Below are 17,616 nucleotides of genomic sequence, written 5' to 3'. Positions count from 1 at the left end.
GTTTCAGAATTTGTTTACGTGGACAATTGGGTGTTCTGTATGTAATCTTAACTGAAAATGAGCCTTCAGCGCTAACCAGTGGAGTGCTGTGAGTTTGGTGCCACTGAGATTGTGCATATTGCATGTAAATAAGCGCATTTATTTTGTATGACACGGATTTTAAATATACCCACGACTGTTAGTTACCACCTATAATGGTAACCTATAGTTAACATCTATAATGTTTTATTTTTGTACATTTTAATTATCATAGTTATTTCAGAAGATAAACATTGAAATGAGTGGCTGGATAAAGCGTAACGAGACGCTTAGTTTTATTTTCATAAATTGATTTTTTGTTTTGTTGCCTGTAAACGGATGTTTCGCAAATATTCCTCGACAAGAAGCTAGGAGATGTTTTACAAAGCTGAGCAATGCTTTATATCAGTATGACCCATATTGTTTATTTTATTGTCCATATTTATTGCATCCATTAACACAACGCTTTCAGTTGATCTTTAAACATTGTAAGTGGTCCTTTGTAATCACTGCGATATTATATTATAAAAAACTTGAAAAAGTAAATAATCGCCTTAATACAATCCCTCCAGCGATGTCAAAACAAAATGTTCATAAACTCGTTGTCCATTTCAATTCATATTTTATTACTATCACCTAAGGGCAATTTGTTTTGCGATTTAAGTTCAATACAACAACACAACCTTAACATTAAAATAAAACATTAACTGAAATTCACTACAACGTCTAAACTGTATATTACAGCCGCGGATCTGTCACTGATTAGAAGGAAAGACCTATCCTGGGACAAGGGGCGTGTTGCAACGGCACTGGAGAAGCCTGAGAACACACTTTTTAAGGAGCTGAGTGATTTATGACGTCATAGTGGGGTGCCCCCCCCTTACAGATGTCTGGTGCTCTGGTGTGACGACTAGCTTGTCTCTAGCAGCGGCTGATGGTATTTTCCGAATGGAAGCGCACGTAGCTTCTCAGCTGAGTCTTTAAACACACCCGCGGCGTTCTGGATAGCCAGCATGGGCCGTAAGGCTGTGATTGTGTCCGGTGGTCAGACAGCCTCTGCTATATACTGACAAACTATTTCTTCATAGTTTTTTAACTAAACACCACAGGTATGTATTTTATTTTACCAGCTGCTTTAAGAGGATGATTATTCATTCAGAATTTCTGAATTACCACTGTTTTGAATTTGTGCAAGGAAAAGAATAGTGAAAGGAAAAGAAGGAACAGATTTCTGAAGTTTTAGTTCATATTGGAATTAAAATGCTTGTATACGACAACGCAAATTAGGTTTAGAAACTAAAAATGATTTACTTTGTCAAAATTTGTGTTTAGAAACGTTTTTCTTGTCAGCTCACTTTTACTAATTTAATGGCAGCCATCTGTCATACGTGACATTAAAAATATGCACAGTAAATGCTGTATATGGTGTGTGTGTGGAATATAACTTTCAGTAAAAGAATATCTGCCCCGAATATGTAAAGTTGCATGGACGTGAAAATGCATTACGCAGCTCAATTAAGTAAAGTTTATTTCAGATGTATTTATTTAAAGAAATGCATTCTATTTTGATTGTGAGACAGGAACCACGACTCGGTGAGACGGATGTTTTAAGAATCCCGCAATTTAATAAGGTGGAAATGTTTTTTAAATCTCAGAATATAGGGAGGGGGTTTACCTTCAAAAATAAATTGGAAACAAATAAAAGCGAAGAGAATATGCGGTATTTGTTTTGTACCTTAATGATTAAGAGCAGCTTCGTGTCGATAAGCGCACGAACTATTATCTCCGGAAAGCGTCATCTGGCGACAGCCAGGCGTTTTAAATAAACCCGCTGCAGTCGGCTCTAGCCTGTTGGAAGCTCACAAGGTCTTCGGTTCACGTGGATATCATTTACTTTCCATTGCGGTGGACTGCGCGCGAGAGACAGATCTTGTAACGGCACTGGACTCAACCCCCTGAGCAGAGCTGGACCTCAGGCAAGGGGGTCACATGTGCGTGTGTATGCTACTCCTTTTACGGAATAAAAAAAAAACGGAGCGTCACCAGGAGGTGGGTTATCACGCTGGAGCCTCGAGCACAGCAGTGTCCTGGGGCAGGGCGCTCCAGCGGTGAGTTCAGAGACCTTGACGTCAGGACAGCGGGACTCCCCTTCACTATCTGCAACAGACAGAGTCACGTAGGGCTCGCCGTTGCGAAACCGTGTGATTGTTTTCGAATGAAAGCGCACGTAGCCTCTTGTCCTGGCCTGTCCGCAGGTACCCGGGCGCTTGCAGGAGACTTCAGGGAGAGCAGAGCGGGTGCTTATCCCCCTTATTAACTGTAATTCTTCATAAAGTGTGTATCGTCACCGCAGTTTCTCTGCAGAAACTACAACAGCTTAATGCCGTCATTTACCACTACTCTTAGTACTTGTAGTGATGCAGGAATGAAAGTGTTCAGACCCAGTACACCATACAGGCTTTGTCTGATGTTGTATCTAATTTCTTGTTAATGCCAACCAATTTATTTCCTACTCCTAACGTTTCTGGTTTACGTAAGTATTGCACAGCAGAATTCTCCAGTGCATAACAGAGACCGAAACCTATTTCTCAACCTGATTCAGAAATAGAATACATTTAAATGGTATGTAGTGGAAACATTTAAAAGGAAAGTCTGGTGCACTCTGTGTATTTGTCCCTTTCTCTCATTCTATGTGAGTTACTGTACTGTATGCGGCTCTGAGAAATGTATGGAACACGCAAATCTGTCTTCTCCCTTCTCTAGGTGATGGCCTGTCCTCTCCCAGTCTCCTCCCACGCCCTCACTCTGCTGAGGGAGCTGAACTCTCAGAGGCAGTCAGGCCAGTTCTGTGACTGTGTGATCAGGTTGCAGCTTCACCCTGAAAAACTCTACATAGCCCACAGAAGTGTCCTGGCTGCCTCAAGCCCTCTCCTGGCTTCCCTTCTCCCAAGTCAGGGATCTCTGCTCGATCTGGGGTGCCCTACTCTTACCCCTGAAGCCATGGGGCTGCTCCTGGAGTTCATCTACACTGGGACACTGCCGCCGCTCGACCTGAAGGACTCTGTGCTGTCGGCTGCTGTCTATCTGGAGATGGAGCAGCTCCTGCAGGCTCTCGGCCACAGAGGGGCTGCGCTGTCGGGGTCACCAGGGCGAGGAGAATCAGCCCCAGTGAAGGAGCAAGCATCAGGTTGGGTGCAATACTCAGCTCTGTTATCTGAATGCTTGCTTTTGCAATTCTTACATACTGTTTGTCTAAAGCTTCTGTCTTAGCTATTAATCCCCTTTCTGGAATGTATGTGTGCAATAGAGCCAATGCCACTTTTGCGACATACTGTACTTTGTCTCTCCCATACGCCTTAAAAATAGATATACACCATTTAACACTTTAATCAGGCTGGAAACAGAACAAAAACTGTGGCACAAATAACTTTAACAGCATCACTTGAAATGCACCATGATTATGATGCACCAGGGGTGGTGTGGTGGGTCTCTGGCTAAGGATCTGGGCCTGTGGCTGGAAGGTTGCCGGTTTGTATCCTGCGGCCAGCAGAGGAATCTTACTCTGTTGGGCCCCTGAGCAAGGCCCTTAGCCTCAGCTGCTCCAGGGGCTCCATATAAATGGCTGACCCTGCGCTCTGACCCCAAGCTTCTCTCCCTGTCTGTATGTCTCATGGAGAGCAAGCTGAGGTACAGTATGTGAAAAGACACATTCCTAATACTAGAAATTGTATATGGCCAATAAAGAGATCTTATCTTGACACTTGATTTACATAGCTGAAAGTAACAGGATCTAGTATCAAAATGTTTCGATGTTCACTTTTCTCAAAACACATTGAGAAAAATGAAATGGTTGATGCATTTATTTTTACTAATCAAAATTCACATGTAAGTATACCTTAAGCATAAAAATAGAATGGGCGTTGCAGGTGTTATCTTTTGAGCTCTTCAGAATTTAAAAACTAAAGCAAGCATAACATAGAAAATGCTGTTTTAACAAACCAGATTCCTTGTAGGGCTTGGAAGATTACAGAAAAGAAATAGTATCATATTTATTGTGAACTAATTGTGTTTATGTATTCCCCAGCAGAGTCTGAAGCACTCAGAACACACCGGAAGAGGCGACTGGCAGCGTACCAGCCAGGGCCAAGAGATCTCCCGTCGCCCCTGCTCAACGGCAAACCCGAACAGACCACACCACTGGTGCCCAGCTGCGAGGTCGTTCCAGTCATTCGGCGTGCAAGCACAAGAGGAAAACTCGAGAGGACATCCTCGCTCTCAGGAACGCAGACTCCCCTCCCGAGCCAGATTCCTGGTTCAGACATGCTGGACTTGGGGTTTCACTGCGGTGAAAGCAAGGAGGCAGGTAGCGGCGACCAAGGAATAACAGTGTCCCGCTCTGGAAACCAGCCCAAGAGTCACGGATTACAGTACGGGACAGGTTCATACGGGATTTTAAAGCAAGCCAACTGGCCTTCAGCACTGAGTGGCACTGCCGGCGCTGAGCCCCGCTGCCCTCTCAGTAACCCAACTGCAGCTGAATCCGAGAGCAGCAAGACGAGCTCTGAAAACAGCGTCATAATCAGCAGAGCCGCGGCGTTGGCAGAAAGCACAGGTCCCCACCGCGCCGCCATCACCGAGTGTGACAATCCCTGGGATTTCGATGAGGAGAAAGGTGATTTCTGGGGGGAGGCTGCCGAAAGATGTGCTGTAGGGCTCGCAGCACAGAGTGAAAGGGCTGTCGTCCATGAAAGCACACCCATGCGTCCGCACGCCTGTGAAGGCGTATCCGACAGCAGAACTCGCAGTGGTCTCGGAACTGAAAAGTGGCCCCTCGTACCAGAGGGAGCGCTTGGCAGCAACACTAGAACGGCCACAATACAGCCGTTCTCCGCTTTGGGTAGTAGGAGTCCGGCAGTGGTTGCAGACGACGGTGACAATGTAGCAGCTGAAGTTCACAATCCAGGGCGTTCTGAGAACGAGACCTGTAGCTTCTTGACTGTGTGTGGTGCTGAAAATGATCCCGTACATCAAGGTGAATATTCACACACTTCAACTGCAAGTATGGGTGTTCAGACAGGGCGCAATGAACTCAGCCAGGGAAACGGAAATTCAAGCAATTCTGATGTCGACACATGGACGTTTGTGATGGCCGGGGGTGGCAAAGGCTGTGGTGCTATGGAAAAAAGGGAGGATTGTAGGGGTGAGAAGTGTGTTTTTTTTACCAATACGACGGGTGAAGACACGGGCGAATTTCCCACAGACATTGATGACGCTGCAGCTAGAGCCCAAAGAGGTATCAGAAACATCAACAGAAACACCAGAGACTCTGAGGAGAAGTGGGAGGGTTTGAACCGAAGAGAGAATGGAGAGAATGCACTCCAAATCTACCAGGCTCAAGTCACATACAGCTGTATTGTAAAGGAAAACCCAGAGGCCGCTGAAATGAGCGATTCCGATAATGTCTTTGCTAACACAGCCTTTGAAAGGGACCCTGCCGGGCTTTGTCAACCAAAGCACAGTGTTGCTGTTCTGGAGAGCGCACTGGCCAAGGACACCATGGTGAATTACAGCTGCTGTGCTCTGCCCACCGTCGCTCAGCCTTACCAGTGCTCTGTGTGCGACAGGATTTTCAGTCAGCGAGGGTCTCTGAACAGACACATGCGGTCTCACCTGGGGGTCAGGCCCTACCCTTGCCCGCAGTGTCCCATGACTTTCTCACGGCAGTACCGGGTCATGGAGCACTTGCGCGTTCACCAGAGGGGCCAGGAGGGCTCAGAGAGCGCAGGCTCTAGCTAATTCAGCTCCCAGTGCTGATCTGCAATGAGCAAACCTGCTGTGTTGGTTATGGACCATAATAAAATTGGGTCAGTTACTGTAATACTGCAGCAAGTAAAAATGAACAGCTGGAGTTCAGACTACAGAAGCCAACGTTCTGATTTAATTATGCAATAATTCTAGAAATAATAACAATAAATAGTATCTTGGTACCAGTCCTGTGTTCAAAGCTGAATAAAATGAATTGCATAATGGCTACAAACCTAGAAGTTAACTTTTCTACGTGAATCGGGTCAGATGCATAAGTAGTGTTTGAGGGTAAGGGTGGAAAATCTGAAATTTTGCAGGCAAAATGACAAACGTGATATGATTAATTCATAAAGTCAGTCCCATGGCTGAAAGGGAGTTCAGATGGTAATGAGGTGAATGTCATTTTGAGCTGTAGAGATAATAACTGAAAAGTAATCTGCAGGAACAAGAAACGTCCCAGTAATATTGCTCTATAGATGTGAATTTAGTCAAGGGTTTGTTCAAACTGTGAGAAAGAATGAAAGGTGAGCCTTCCCTGAAGTTTGTTTCTTCTTCAGGGATCTGTTAAAGGCTCGGAGTGCCTACTTGAGAATGTTTATTCAATACTAGAATAAGAGGAAAAGAGGAAAGCAAAGACAGGACTCTTGGTTATCAATAAGATCAGGTTCAATCTGCCAATTTAGTTGGTGTGTCTTGTTTTGTTACTTCGATGGTATAATTTATTTAATGCAATATCCATTTACAAAATGCTATTTGTATTGTTTTCTATACTGTATATGTATCTTCATGTGCTTAAATAATTAAGAGATTAATAAACAATGAATCATATAATTTAATTGGGGTAATGTCTAACATTACATAAAACCCACATTTTCAAAATGTTGTCAAAATCATTATCAAACTATTATTTTTGTAAACATACACTGGAACATACCCTGGCACAAAGAGTATCCAAAAAACACAACCCATGTAATTCACTTGGATTTTGGATATATTCTTTCTTCAGGAGTATAATGTGTTATTATATAGCATTGTTTCTTTATTGTCTTTGCTGATCCTGACTGATTTTTAATTATAAAGAATCATACAAAATAAGCATAACAAACATTGATTTTTTTCTAATCATTACCACTTTTGAGCTAGTACTGTATGTGGTAACCAATCCAATTGCATATGTAATTTGAAAGAAATAACCTATCATTTGAAAAAATGAATATGCAATAAAAAATGACTAACGTCTTTGCTGTTTTGGGATGAAAAAGTGCATTGAATATAATTGTATATTATATTATAATGAGTTGAAGTGTTTTGTGTATAGATTTTCGAACCAATAACAACTCAGAATGTTTTTGTATTCACTTTTTTATCCAGTGATAGCAAGAGGAAAATTTGGGGTCTGAGCCTTTAGCCCAAGAAACTACAGCAATCGCACATACTGTACAGCACTGGACATTCTGGGAATTAGCTTAGACTAGCAACCTACATCTGTTATAAACTACCATACATAAACTTGTTGCTTGAATGAACAATGAAACATTGAGTGAAATTTATGGAAAAAAAAACACTTTTTTTTTAATTTAGCCCAGAACACGAGTCATTTCCCAGCATTTAAAGTCCATCACATTTATTAAAACAAAATCCGACCAGGTTCATTGTTAGCATCAGCTGGTATGGGTTACATCATTTATCTTCTAATTTTCAGAATACAGTTGTTGATTGGCATGCAGTATTCATCTAAGTAGTGTGTATAGAAAAACACACACTGAGCATCTTCAAAATGTCAAAAATATCTTCACCACTCAAAGCAATTATTCAGATAAACTGTATGTAGGTATATCTCTATTTTTGGAATCTAACAAAGACATTAGGTCAGAATGATCAGTAAATGCAAATTTCAAAGTACAGACAGAGTTTAATGCTCTTCAGATAACCCTGCCGAGGGGCCAGATACCAGTTGCCTTGCGGGGAGACTCTCTGTGGGTGTCCAGGACTCCTGACCTCAATGCTTTCCCTATTCCTCGTCCTTAGGAGCTGAGCTCTGCTTGTCTCTCCAAGACGTCTTTGGTATCAAATTGCCATTGCATAACCAGGTCAGAGGGAGTCTTTCCTTCCTGAAGCATATACAAAATTTCACCTCTAAGTCTCCAAGTCTGCTCTTCCACACCAACAAGAGCTTACCTGATATTGAGCACTCTTTGCTGTGTGCATCAATATTTGACTTACAAACTATAATGGACCTGAGAACATATGTACAGGTGTACAAATAGAATATATTTTAAAAATGCATTTCTATTAAAGGGATCATGCTGCATCTTAATTCGTACATATATCCTCACTTGTTTGTATCTTATTACGTGTCTGTGTGTCTCTGAAACAGATCATAAACTATAAACTACAACTAGAAATCATTCTGTCCTTGGTTTATAGTTAAATATACAAAACTTGGTTCTAAGCTGTGACTTGTGCATTTTGCTTGTACAAAACTCTGCAGTACTGTAGTGAATAGTTGTGTTCACACTGCCAGGAAATATCAGTCAGTTCCACTTACTCTTGGACACTAAACACAAACCAGTTCCCGTGAGACAGTCTGAAATCACCCGAGTGTGTTTTATCTTTACCTGAATGGAGGAGAACTAATCTTGGTGAAAGCTGAAACTTACAGCGTTCTTGACTTTCATGTCCGCCCCGTGCAGCAGAAGCAATCTGACAATCCTGTAGCGGCTTAGGCGAATGGCATCATGCAGAGCTGTGTCCCCTTCCTAGAATAACAGAACAAGGAGCCCAGGGGCCAATGCTGAGGCCTGAGTGAGCAGTCCTAGACTCCAGGGAGGGCGAACTGTACCAACACATTTTCATCCTATATTAACTCTGGGGAAGGGGAGTAATGATGCCATATTGCGAGACTTGAGTGGCTGGGAAACCTGAGCTATTCTGCAAGTATTTGGAAATCATCATCTACTAATGTTCATAATGGTATGAACTGCCTTGTACTGCATCGGCTTAATCCAACCATTCTCTAACCGTTTCTTTCAATTCAGGGTCACAGGGGAGCCGGAGCCTATCCTGGCAAGCAAAGGCAGGCTACACCCTGGACAGGACGCCAGTCCATCACAGTGTATGGGACTGAAATGTTCTGATGATGGCTCTGACGTTTCTATTAAATTCAAAAGATCTGTAAGAAATATGACTTAACTACTAAATCGGGAGCAAAAGAGAGCATGAATGGATCTTGGCTAAGTGCTGAGAAGTCTATGACACTGTATTCTTTCACCCAGAGCTGCACGTCTGTCTTGAGAAGTGAAAAGTACCACCTACCCTGTCCTTGGAGTTGATTTTGATCCCACTGCAAATCAGGTGCTCTACAATGTCATAGTGACCAGTCCTGGTGGCCACATGAAGCGGTGTACTCATGAGCTGAAGAAGAAAATATCGACAGACAAGTTTCTTACTGATCGGCAACAGTATGTGCGAGAGAGCTTGGGGAAGTCTTTCACCATCAGCACCAGCAAGGAGGTACCTCAAGGCTGTGTGCTGTTCCCACTGCTTTTTACATCGTACACTAAAGGTTGTGTAAGCCACTATCACAACTGTTTGATCATCACGCTGCCTTGATTGGACATTTGAATGATTATGAATACAATTACAGACAGCAGATAAAATCTGTTTTATAGTTGGTGTCAGACTAATTCACTGTTTCTAAACAAACACAAACAATTTCAGAAAGTAATGCAATGAATATACAGTAAGTGCCTTGACACAACCATTGATTGTAAATTAACTTGGACCACCAACACAGGAAATACACAAGTATTTGAATGTGCAACAGAGGTTGTATTTGTTAAGTTCAGTTCAGTTTATTTGTCATATGAACAAGTGCAATGAAATGTATAGTCGCATGTATGCTCCCATACAAAGATATTAAGGAAACACCAAACTTAAACACAGAAGAGCAGCAACAACAACATAGTTAAATAACATACAGTTGTCTCTGAGTCTGGAGATATGTGCCTTTATGCTCCTATAACACGAACCAGAGGGAAGGGGAGAGAAAAGTGAGAAACCAGGATGATCGTTGTCTTCAGCAGTACTCCTGGCCTTCCTGAGACAGCGTGTTGTAAAAATGTGCACAATAGAAGCGAGCTGTAGTCCAACGATGGACTGTGCCGACCTGATCACCCCCTGTAATGCCCTTTGGTCAGACAATGAGCTGCTGCCAAACCACACTGTAATACCACGTGCGCACACTCTCACTAGCACACCTGTTGTCTGTAGTATGTAATGTTTTAAGATAGACCAAATTTGTTCAACTGACTGAGGAGGTAAATCAAGTTTTAAGGAACTTTTATTAGTTTTAATGTTGATATTTAAATAAGAATTGTATTCAGGGCATTCTAACCTTTAGTATTCAGAGCTGGGGAGGTGCCTTGTCCTTGCAGCACAGATACAAGTTGAACAAGGTGATCAGGTCTGGTGGCAAGATTACCAGTGCATCCTTGAAATCAATATCATGTTCAATGGAGCAACATATTATTAATCTTGCACATAAAATCTGAGATGACCACTCGCATCCACTCTTTTTGGAATATACTCTCCTACCCTCTGTGGGGAGGAACAGTACCAGATCCCCTGTATAAAGACTAAGACAGCATTTTACCTTCTTTTATATATAAAAGCATACTGAACAATGAAAAGATAGTTTGCAGGTAGGGATCTTATTATTGTTATTGTTGTTGTTGTTTTAGACACTTTATCTGCAAATTGTCCGTTTTCAATCTCATGGTAAATGAGTTCTGACTGAGCAATGTTGTTGTTTTATGTCCTGGTATTGTACTGTTGCTGTATTGTATGATTCTCATATATGTCATATGTAATGAACTGGTGATGTGTAAGACATATTCCCTCAGGGGCAATAAAGATGAATTCAATTGAACATTTCTCAACAACGACAAACAATTGGCTGCAAAAGATTCCTTCACTTCTGACTGTTTCTGTACAGAAGGCCCTGCTGCAGGCGGGACACACGCAGACCCCCTCTCTCATTTTGAGGAGCACCATGTCTTACCTTGTCCTGGACATTGAGGTTGGCCCCGCTGTTTTGAAGGACCTTCAAAACCTCCAGGCTGCCCCCGCGACAGGCCCAGTGCAGAGCTCCACTGTCCAGCTGAGACCAGGCAGAGAGGCAGTCAGCCACCTCCCTCACAGTTCACATGAGCCTTGACAGTGTCATGCTTTTCATTTAAGCACATTTTATTATTCACATGGAGGTCTGTACAGATTAATTTTGTGCACATAAGATTTTACTATTGTCCTGTACAGGAAAGACATACTGCATGTGTCTGTGCACATCCAAAAAATCCTATTTGTTTACAGGGATTTTTTCCTTATTTCAGTAATCTAAGACTTAAAACCACATCTCACCCGGTCTTTAAAGTTGACATCCACCCCTTTGTCCAGAAGCTTCTGTACTATCGCTGTGTGGCCTTCAAAAGACGCTCTATGCAAAGCTGTTCTTTTAAACTGGAAAGTAACGAAAACAACGCTTTAGACCTCCAATGCATAAGCACATAAGAAAGGCTACAAACGAGAGGAGACCATTCGGCCTGTGAGACACGCTTGGTAGTTAGTAGCTTATTGATCCCAGAAACTCATCCGTTTCCTGAAAAAAGCCAGGGCAAGGACGTCAACAACACGACGGCGTCGGTTGTTCCAGACTCCCTCAACCCTTCCTTAGAGGAAAATGCCTCCGGTTCTCGGTTTTAAATGCACTTCCACTTCTGTTCCACTCGTGTCCTCTGGTTTGTGTTTCAGAGTTCATTCTGAAAAGATCTGCTGGGCTGACACTGTCAACACCTTTGAAGATTTCGAAGGCCCCCTTCTTGGACTAAAAGACTTCATGAAAAAGGTTCAAGACTAAAAAGGTTCAGTACCGTCAGGTTCAGACTTTTGGTATGTGCGTTTGGTTGAGCCGTCAACGGTGTGAAGCTGAATCATCTGTGAAATTAGAACTCAGCACCTCTAAGTCAGAACCCCCTCTACTGGTCCTGTGCCAGGACACTCTCTTAAGCCCCAGATTGTCTGTGATACTATACTGCTGAATTGACTTCAAAGTGAAGCACACTTCTCTCTCCTCACTAAAAGACCGGAACTCTTTCTTGAACATGGTGGAAGACGAGAATAAATGTCTTTGTGAAATTAGGGGTCGAGTGCGGCTGAGCCTTACCTCATCATAGGAGTTTGGGTTCCCACCATCTTCCAGAAACTTCTCAATAACTTTGATCTTCCCTTGTGCCGCAGCCTGCAAGAACTGAGACACCTCCACAGGCCCTGTCTGAACCATCAGAGGCAAGAGTCGAGGTTCTTTTACACTCTCATAATGAAATAGGCTAAGGAATGTGATCTTCTGCTTACTTTTCAAAATACCAATATCATAGTATATTATCAGCTAACATTTAAAAACATACATTTACCTTTTCCCAAAAGGGACATTACAAAATTGCAGAAATTAAAAAGCATTATTAAACAATGCTCAAGATCAACACCCCAACAAAGACTGCACCCACTACTAGGCCATTGTACAGGCTGTTGAGGTATTTTGCTTTAAACGTTTTGTGTAGTGTAGTTTTTCCTTTTTAAGTGGTGTTGTGATGAGAAGACAAGGTCATCATGATTACAAAGTCATCAACAAGGCGAGCTGAGAGACAAAAGAGCAGTCACTGTTAATATCTAATCTGCATACAGTACACACAAGCCCTGTGCTGTCACAGCACTCGAACTCACAATGTTCTGCCCTTCAGGCTCTTGAGCAGTAGGGGGCGCCACTTTTTTTTTCCTGCATTTCCTTTTCTCGTGTAGCTCAAGGAGGTTCTGGATGCCACCAAGATCGATGATCTCTCTCCGCAGATCCGAAGAGGTTTTCCTCACAGCCTGAGATAACGCAAGGGCCAGATGAGTTTAATTCTTGTTAACACCTGTTGCAGGGAAAGCCCATTTAGCACACCCTTAAAGCCTTAATATTTCCAACGTGAGACAGCTTTACTCATGAGGAGTATGAATTATACAAGACAGTTTATAGCATACCTCTATTTAAATATCTCCAGATGGGCTTAAAGCCCTGCTGAATGGGTTTATGAGAATGAAAAAAGGAATGGAACAGAGTCATGTACTGGGTCCATGTTACTGCCATATATGTGCATTTGTTTTTTTTTTCCCTTAATTTTCAAAGTACTTTGGAGTCAGCTGTAGCATACTGAGTCTATACAAACGGGGCTAGTTTAAAAAGAACCTGAATGCACAAGAGCTTTAGTAGTCACAAGGTTAATAGGACAATGTCAGATTACAAGCCTCAGGTTGGTAGTGTTCAAAGTCATATAAATGCACCCCTCTACATATAATAAATACAATTACACCGAGCACCCCTCAATCAAAACATACAAATATGTTTTTATATGCTGCTATAGAATATATATATCCGGAAAACACCGAGACAGACAACATTCCACTCCCCTTACTCGAATCCAAGTTTCTTGTGTGGGTGACCTCCTGAGGATGCAGTTGCTTATGTAATAAAACATCACCTGCTTTCTGACACCCAGAGACAGATTTACTGCATCACTTACCACCCAGCCGCCTGCTTATTACTCAGGGCCTATGATTTACTAGCGAAGCTGCACGCCGGTCACTTCTGCACGTTTCCCAGCTAATAAAACTCAGGAGGAAGCCCTGAGAAGAGTGACACTTCAACAGGAGCGGATGCAAACTCATGCGGTGTGATAGTTCTGGGCAGCTCTCCGTCCTGCACGATATTAAACATGTCCAACATTACGATTTCAGAAGCTGAGCTGTGTTAAAAGACACAGGGCCTTGAGGTACGGCCAGCCACCACGCGGGACTACCTTTGACGCCTGCACTTTCTGGAGTGCTAAAGTCAACGGGGGATACCGACACTAACGGTGTGGTATCCGAGGAGGCAGAAATTCTGTTATTCAGAGCTCAATTTGAAGCTGCTTTGTGCACAACCAGTCTGGAAGATGAACAAGATCGATAGAACAAGTATCTTTCTAATCAAAGAGTTTTCTCAGTGCAGAGAAAAATAGTTGTGAGTGAATGCTGCTTAGCTCAGCCTCGATGGCACTATACTGTACTTCTCTTTTTTCAATTGTTTAATCTCTGGCAGGAAGTAGAGAATACGTGACACAAACCCTTTTTGCCACTCTGCTCTTCTCTGAGTCATAGTTACGAGCCGAACAGTATCCCCAGAGAGGGGTTTCTTATTGGGGTGAGTGTTTAGTGACACTTCATAATAATATGTCATTTTTATGCTTTCACCTCTATTTTTGTCCTAGGGCCCAGCTCCACATCTCTCTTGAAGCCTCTTTCTTGGCAAAGTATATTTGCTTTTCATGGAATTTCGTTTCGTTGCTTGCTCCAATATGGTTTGTAATATGGCCAAGCCACAGAGTGAAAACACCCCCCTCACCCCCCACAAAACAAAAGAATGATGATCCCAATCTTTAACTCTTTACCATGCTTGTGACCCCCTGATCTTTCGCTTCCTCGCATGTCTGGTCCTCTAGCATCTGTGTGTCCATTGTCCCAAGTCCTATCTTCCTTGACCGGCCTTTGACCTTTTGAAAGAGATGAAAAATAAATGCCGTTAACATTTGCCATTCACCCCTCTGCCCCTAACCCCAAATGAGGATACAGTTCAGACAGCTACACCTCTTTGACAGTGCAATCAGCTGTTGTTAAAGGAAATGACCTTTCCCTCAAGTTCAGTATCGCTCCTACTGCGGTGACACTGGGATGAGTAGGTGTCTCATTATATTACATAGCTGTGACATGGAGAAATGGAGGTGAAAAAAAGCAAAAGAAACCTCCTGACGCAAACACCCTTGTGCCACAAATTGAACAGTGTTACAGGAACATGCCTATAGTTATTATAGTCACGACCTACAAATTCTGTAGCAAGGCAGGGGAGCGTCAGGTAGAAAGTTCTGTCGTGGGCCTGTTACTAATCTCTGCATCACCTTGAAGAACACGATAAAACCACACCCGGTGTTACATTAAATGAGTGAACATGAAATGTAATACACACATTCCAATTAAGCTACATAAATGTGCTACAGCGAGTAGTGGTACTATTGCACACCAAGCCTTTGACACATCTGTTTAATTAGAGATCATTTTCAGAGCACTGCTGTCAAGTTTTTCCCAGGTGCTACACTGATATACTGTCAACACATTCCAGTTCTGTACGGAATACTGTAATAAGTCGTGTGTCCATCCAGTCCCTGGATGTAGCATGCTGCCTTGTAAATATTAGAACTGGAGGATTAAAAGATAGTGTGTCAAGGTGATATCACTAGAAGGCACCTGGTCTCTACTGTTCTAATAAGACTATGGACTTTATTGACCTTAAGAACATAGATTTGTTTTGTAAATAAAAAGGTGACGCAACTGACCAAAGAGGTATGATAGGACATTGAAGAAAAGCTCCCAGGAGCCGTTATCCAATCACAATAAACAAGTGCCAACGTTAATAACAATGGCTGATAACAGGAATTTGAAAAAAATGTCATTCTTGCTGATGCTTAAACAGGAGGGTGGTGACAGGGCAGTACTGTATATTGAAGATACGAAAGCACAAGATGTACCAGTCAGTTTTAGAGAACATTCTCACAGCCAAAAGAGTTTCAGACTGCAGGGCTGGGTTCATTAAATAATTGTCAAGGTGAAACATTCAGAGTAGAAAGTAGGTTTGAAAACCCCATGATAAGTATCGAAGCAAATATTATCCCTCAAATCAGACATATAGTCCATAGCTCCTGAGGAAAAATGCTAAACACCGAAAAGTGAACCACGCCACAAAACAAAAAAAGCATACACGTTGCTTATTCTTTTCCCTTAAAGAAGAAAATTAAACTTACATGATTTTTCGCCTCTAGCTCCTCTTTTTTGTCAACCAGATGTGTTGCCCATTGAACATCTTCTTCCATAGCTGGTTAAAGCTTGCAGAAAACCTCTTTATGGACGATATACTGTATACAGTATGTGTTATTAGCATGAACTGTGTAATGTAAGTTTGTAAAGGTTTCGAGCAATTTTAGAGAAAAAAAACTAAAAGAAAGTCTAAATAGTTACAGTACTTGCGCGAGTTCTGCACCACGTCTGATAATTATTTATTAGAAGAGTTTATTTGTTCTCCCTGTTATTTCGGGAGCTTGTCCTTTCTATCGTGCCATCAGTGAGGAAGACGGCGCGCAGTGGACACAGGGTGGGAGTCGTGGCTCTTTTATGTGACCCAGTGGAATGCGCCGCGCGCACAGCGGCCATTGTCCGACACCGCCGCCGGGGACAGGTGTCAGCACGAGCCGGCTTCATGAGCTCGCTCAGCTGACGCTTCTCACGCTCCCACCGGGTCGACCTTCAGCTTCACCCCGGCTTCTTTATGGGAGTCAAGGCCTAATTTACGCCCTGGTCCAGACCTCGCGTTATTTTTAAAATGCTTGATTTATGTCAGGTCAGTACATAAAATTTACGACAACCACATAGCTTTTGTAAAAATCCAATCACCGAATGCCAAAACCAGAAACACATCACTCTATGCATGCATTGTGTTTAGAACAACAACAACAACAACAACAACAACAACAACAACAACAACAACAACAACAACAACAACAACAACAAAAAACAGATATACGGATTTTAGATATTGATTGAAATTAGTCATTGTGATTAATCGCTCCTTTATAACTGACCGAGATACACTCGAGCGACTTTGTTTGTCTATATCGCCTCATTAGTGAGATGTGTTTGGGTCCAGGTGAATTGACAGGTAATTGAATGACAAGGTGAAAATCCAGATAGAAAGACACAGAAAGTAACCAATATGCTCTGCTTAGCAAGAAAATAGCGATGTCTTGCCATCAGTTGGCTAGAGTGGGCTAAAACAGTACACGGTCGTTTGCAGTCCTGCTTAGTGATGAAATTCGGTTTTCCTGTAGACCACCGTGAACGCTAAGCTGCTGTGAATGACAGACCGATCTGTCATCCGATACGGATGTCCCACGCAAATACGCGCCTTGCGTACGTGTAGTGTGAAGATCTGGGCAGGGCCAGACGCTAAGAGACTCCACTTTAGTGATTGATGGGCGCCTGGTCGCTTGGCGCCGCACTGACAGATCTTGGGAGCTCTGCTGCGAGCTCATTCTGATGTGACCGCATTTCAGCAAGACAACGCTGTTCTTCGCGCTGCTCGTGTATCAGGGCATTTCGTGCGAGATAAGAGGCTAGCAGTTGTACCGTGGAAGCTCTGGTCTCATGACGTGAGCCCAATTAACACGTGTAGGGCGAGCCGGAATGACACGTGGCATCTAAGGGTCTGACACCAGTGAGCAGGCACCTGCGTGTCCAGTCTTTACAAGAGGAATGGGACAGAATCCCACGAGACAGCATCTGCCCCTGGGATAGTGCTGGCAATACAGAAGTACAGCTTGAAGCTTTTGCTGTTTCCAACCGCTGTAACCACGCGCTACTGTCTCGAGTCTTCCATTGCACACAGAGTTGATCACAGATCAGCATATTGAGTTCACCTGTGTCACATCTTTTCAATTAAATGTTGGTGGATTTGATTTATGTATATAAACCTTTTTTTTTATAATAACTGTCAGTTTGATGCAAGTTTAATGGACAGGTTGATTTTGAGACGCGCATTTATGCGCTGGGTCACTGTTGAGTGACGCGGGAGTCCCGGGTTCGAGCCCCCGACGGTGGGGGGCCGACCTAATGCGG

General features: G+C 42.9%; 2 protein-coding genes across 5 annotated transcripts; one reads left to right on the top strand and one right to left on the bottom strand.

Moving 5' to 3' along the window:
* The first annotated feature begins 947 nt into the window (after positions 1–947).
* On the top strand, positions 948–6,659 carry LOC148661504 (uncharacterized). 4 transcript variants are annotated; one of them, XM_088635354.1, is made up of 3 exons: positions 948–1,127; positions 2,782–3,205; positions 4,106–6,659. In XM_088635354.1, exons 2-3 carry the CDS (start codon positions 2,785–2,787, stop codon positions 5,812–5,814), a joined length of 2,130 nt encoding a protein of 709 aa, XP_088491480.1. In that variant the 5' UTR covers positions 948–1,127; positions 2,782–2,784; the 3' UTR covers positions 5,815–6,659. The 4 variants fall into 4 exon arrangements, with proteins under 4 accessions (XP_088491480.1, XP_088491477.1, XP_088491479.1 ...); XM_088635351.1 differs by having other exon boundaries at positions 4,103–6,659; XM_088635353.1 differs by lacking the exon at positions 948–1,127 and adding an exon at positions 1,147–2,126 and having other exon boundaries at positions 4,103–6,659.
* A 771-nt stretch (positions 6,660–7,430) lies between these two features.
* Positions 7,431–16,213, bottom strand: ankrd2 (ankyrin repeat domain 2 (stretch responsive muscle)). Its single transcript, XM_088635355.1, has 9 exons — positions 15,750–16,213; positions 14,346–14,447; positions 12,601–12,747; positions 12,044–12,151; positions 11,242–11,340; positions 10,886–10,984; positions 9,139–9,237; positions 8,484–8,582; positions 7,431–7,934 (listed from the first exon to the last, which is right to left on the bottom strand). The coding sequence occupies exons 1-9, from the start codon at positions 15,816–15,818 to the stop codon at positions 7,848–7,850; spliced, it is 909 nt and encodes a 302-aa protein (XP_088491481.1). The 5' UTR covers positions 15,819–16,213; the 3' UTR covers positions 7,431–7,847.
* Positions 16,214–17,616: the final 1,403 nt, after the last annotated feature.

This window comes from Lepisosteus platostomus, chromosome 6, assembly GCF_059453375.1.
Source record: "Lepisosteus platostomus isolate fLepPlt1 chromosome 6, fLepPlt1.hap1, whole genome shotgun sequence".
NCBI classification, from domain to species: Eukaryota; Metazoa; Chordata; class Actinopteri; order Semionotiformes; family Lepisosteidae; genus Lepisosteus; species Lepisosteus platostomus.
The sequence above is the reverse complement of the archived record's forward strand: the minus strand, read 5'-3'. Positions and strand labels throughout refer to the sequence as shown.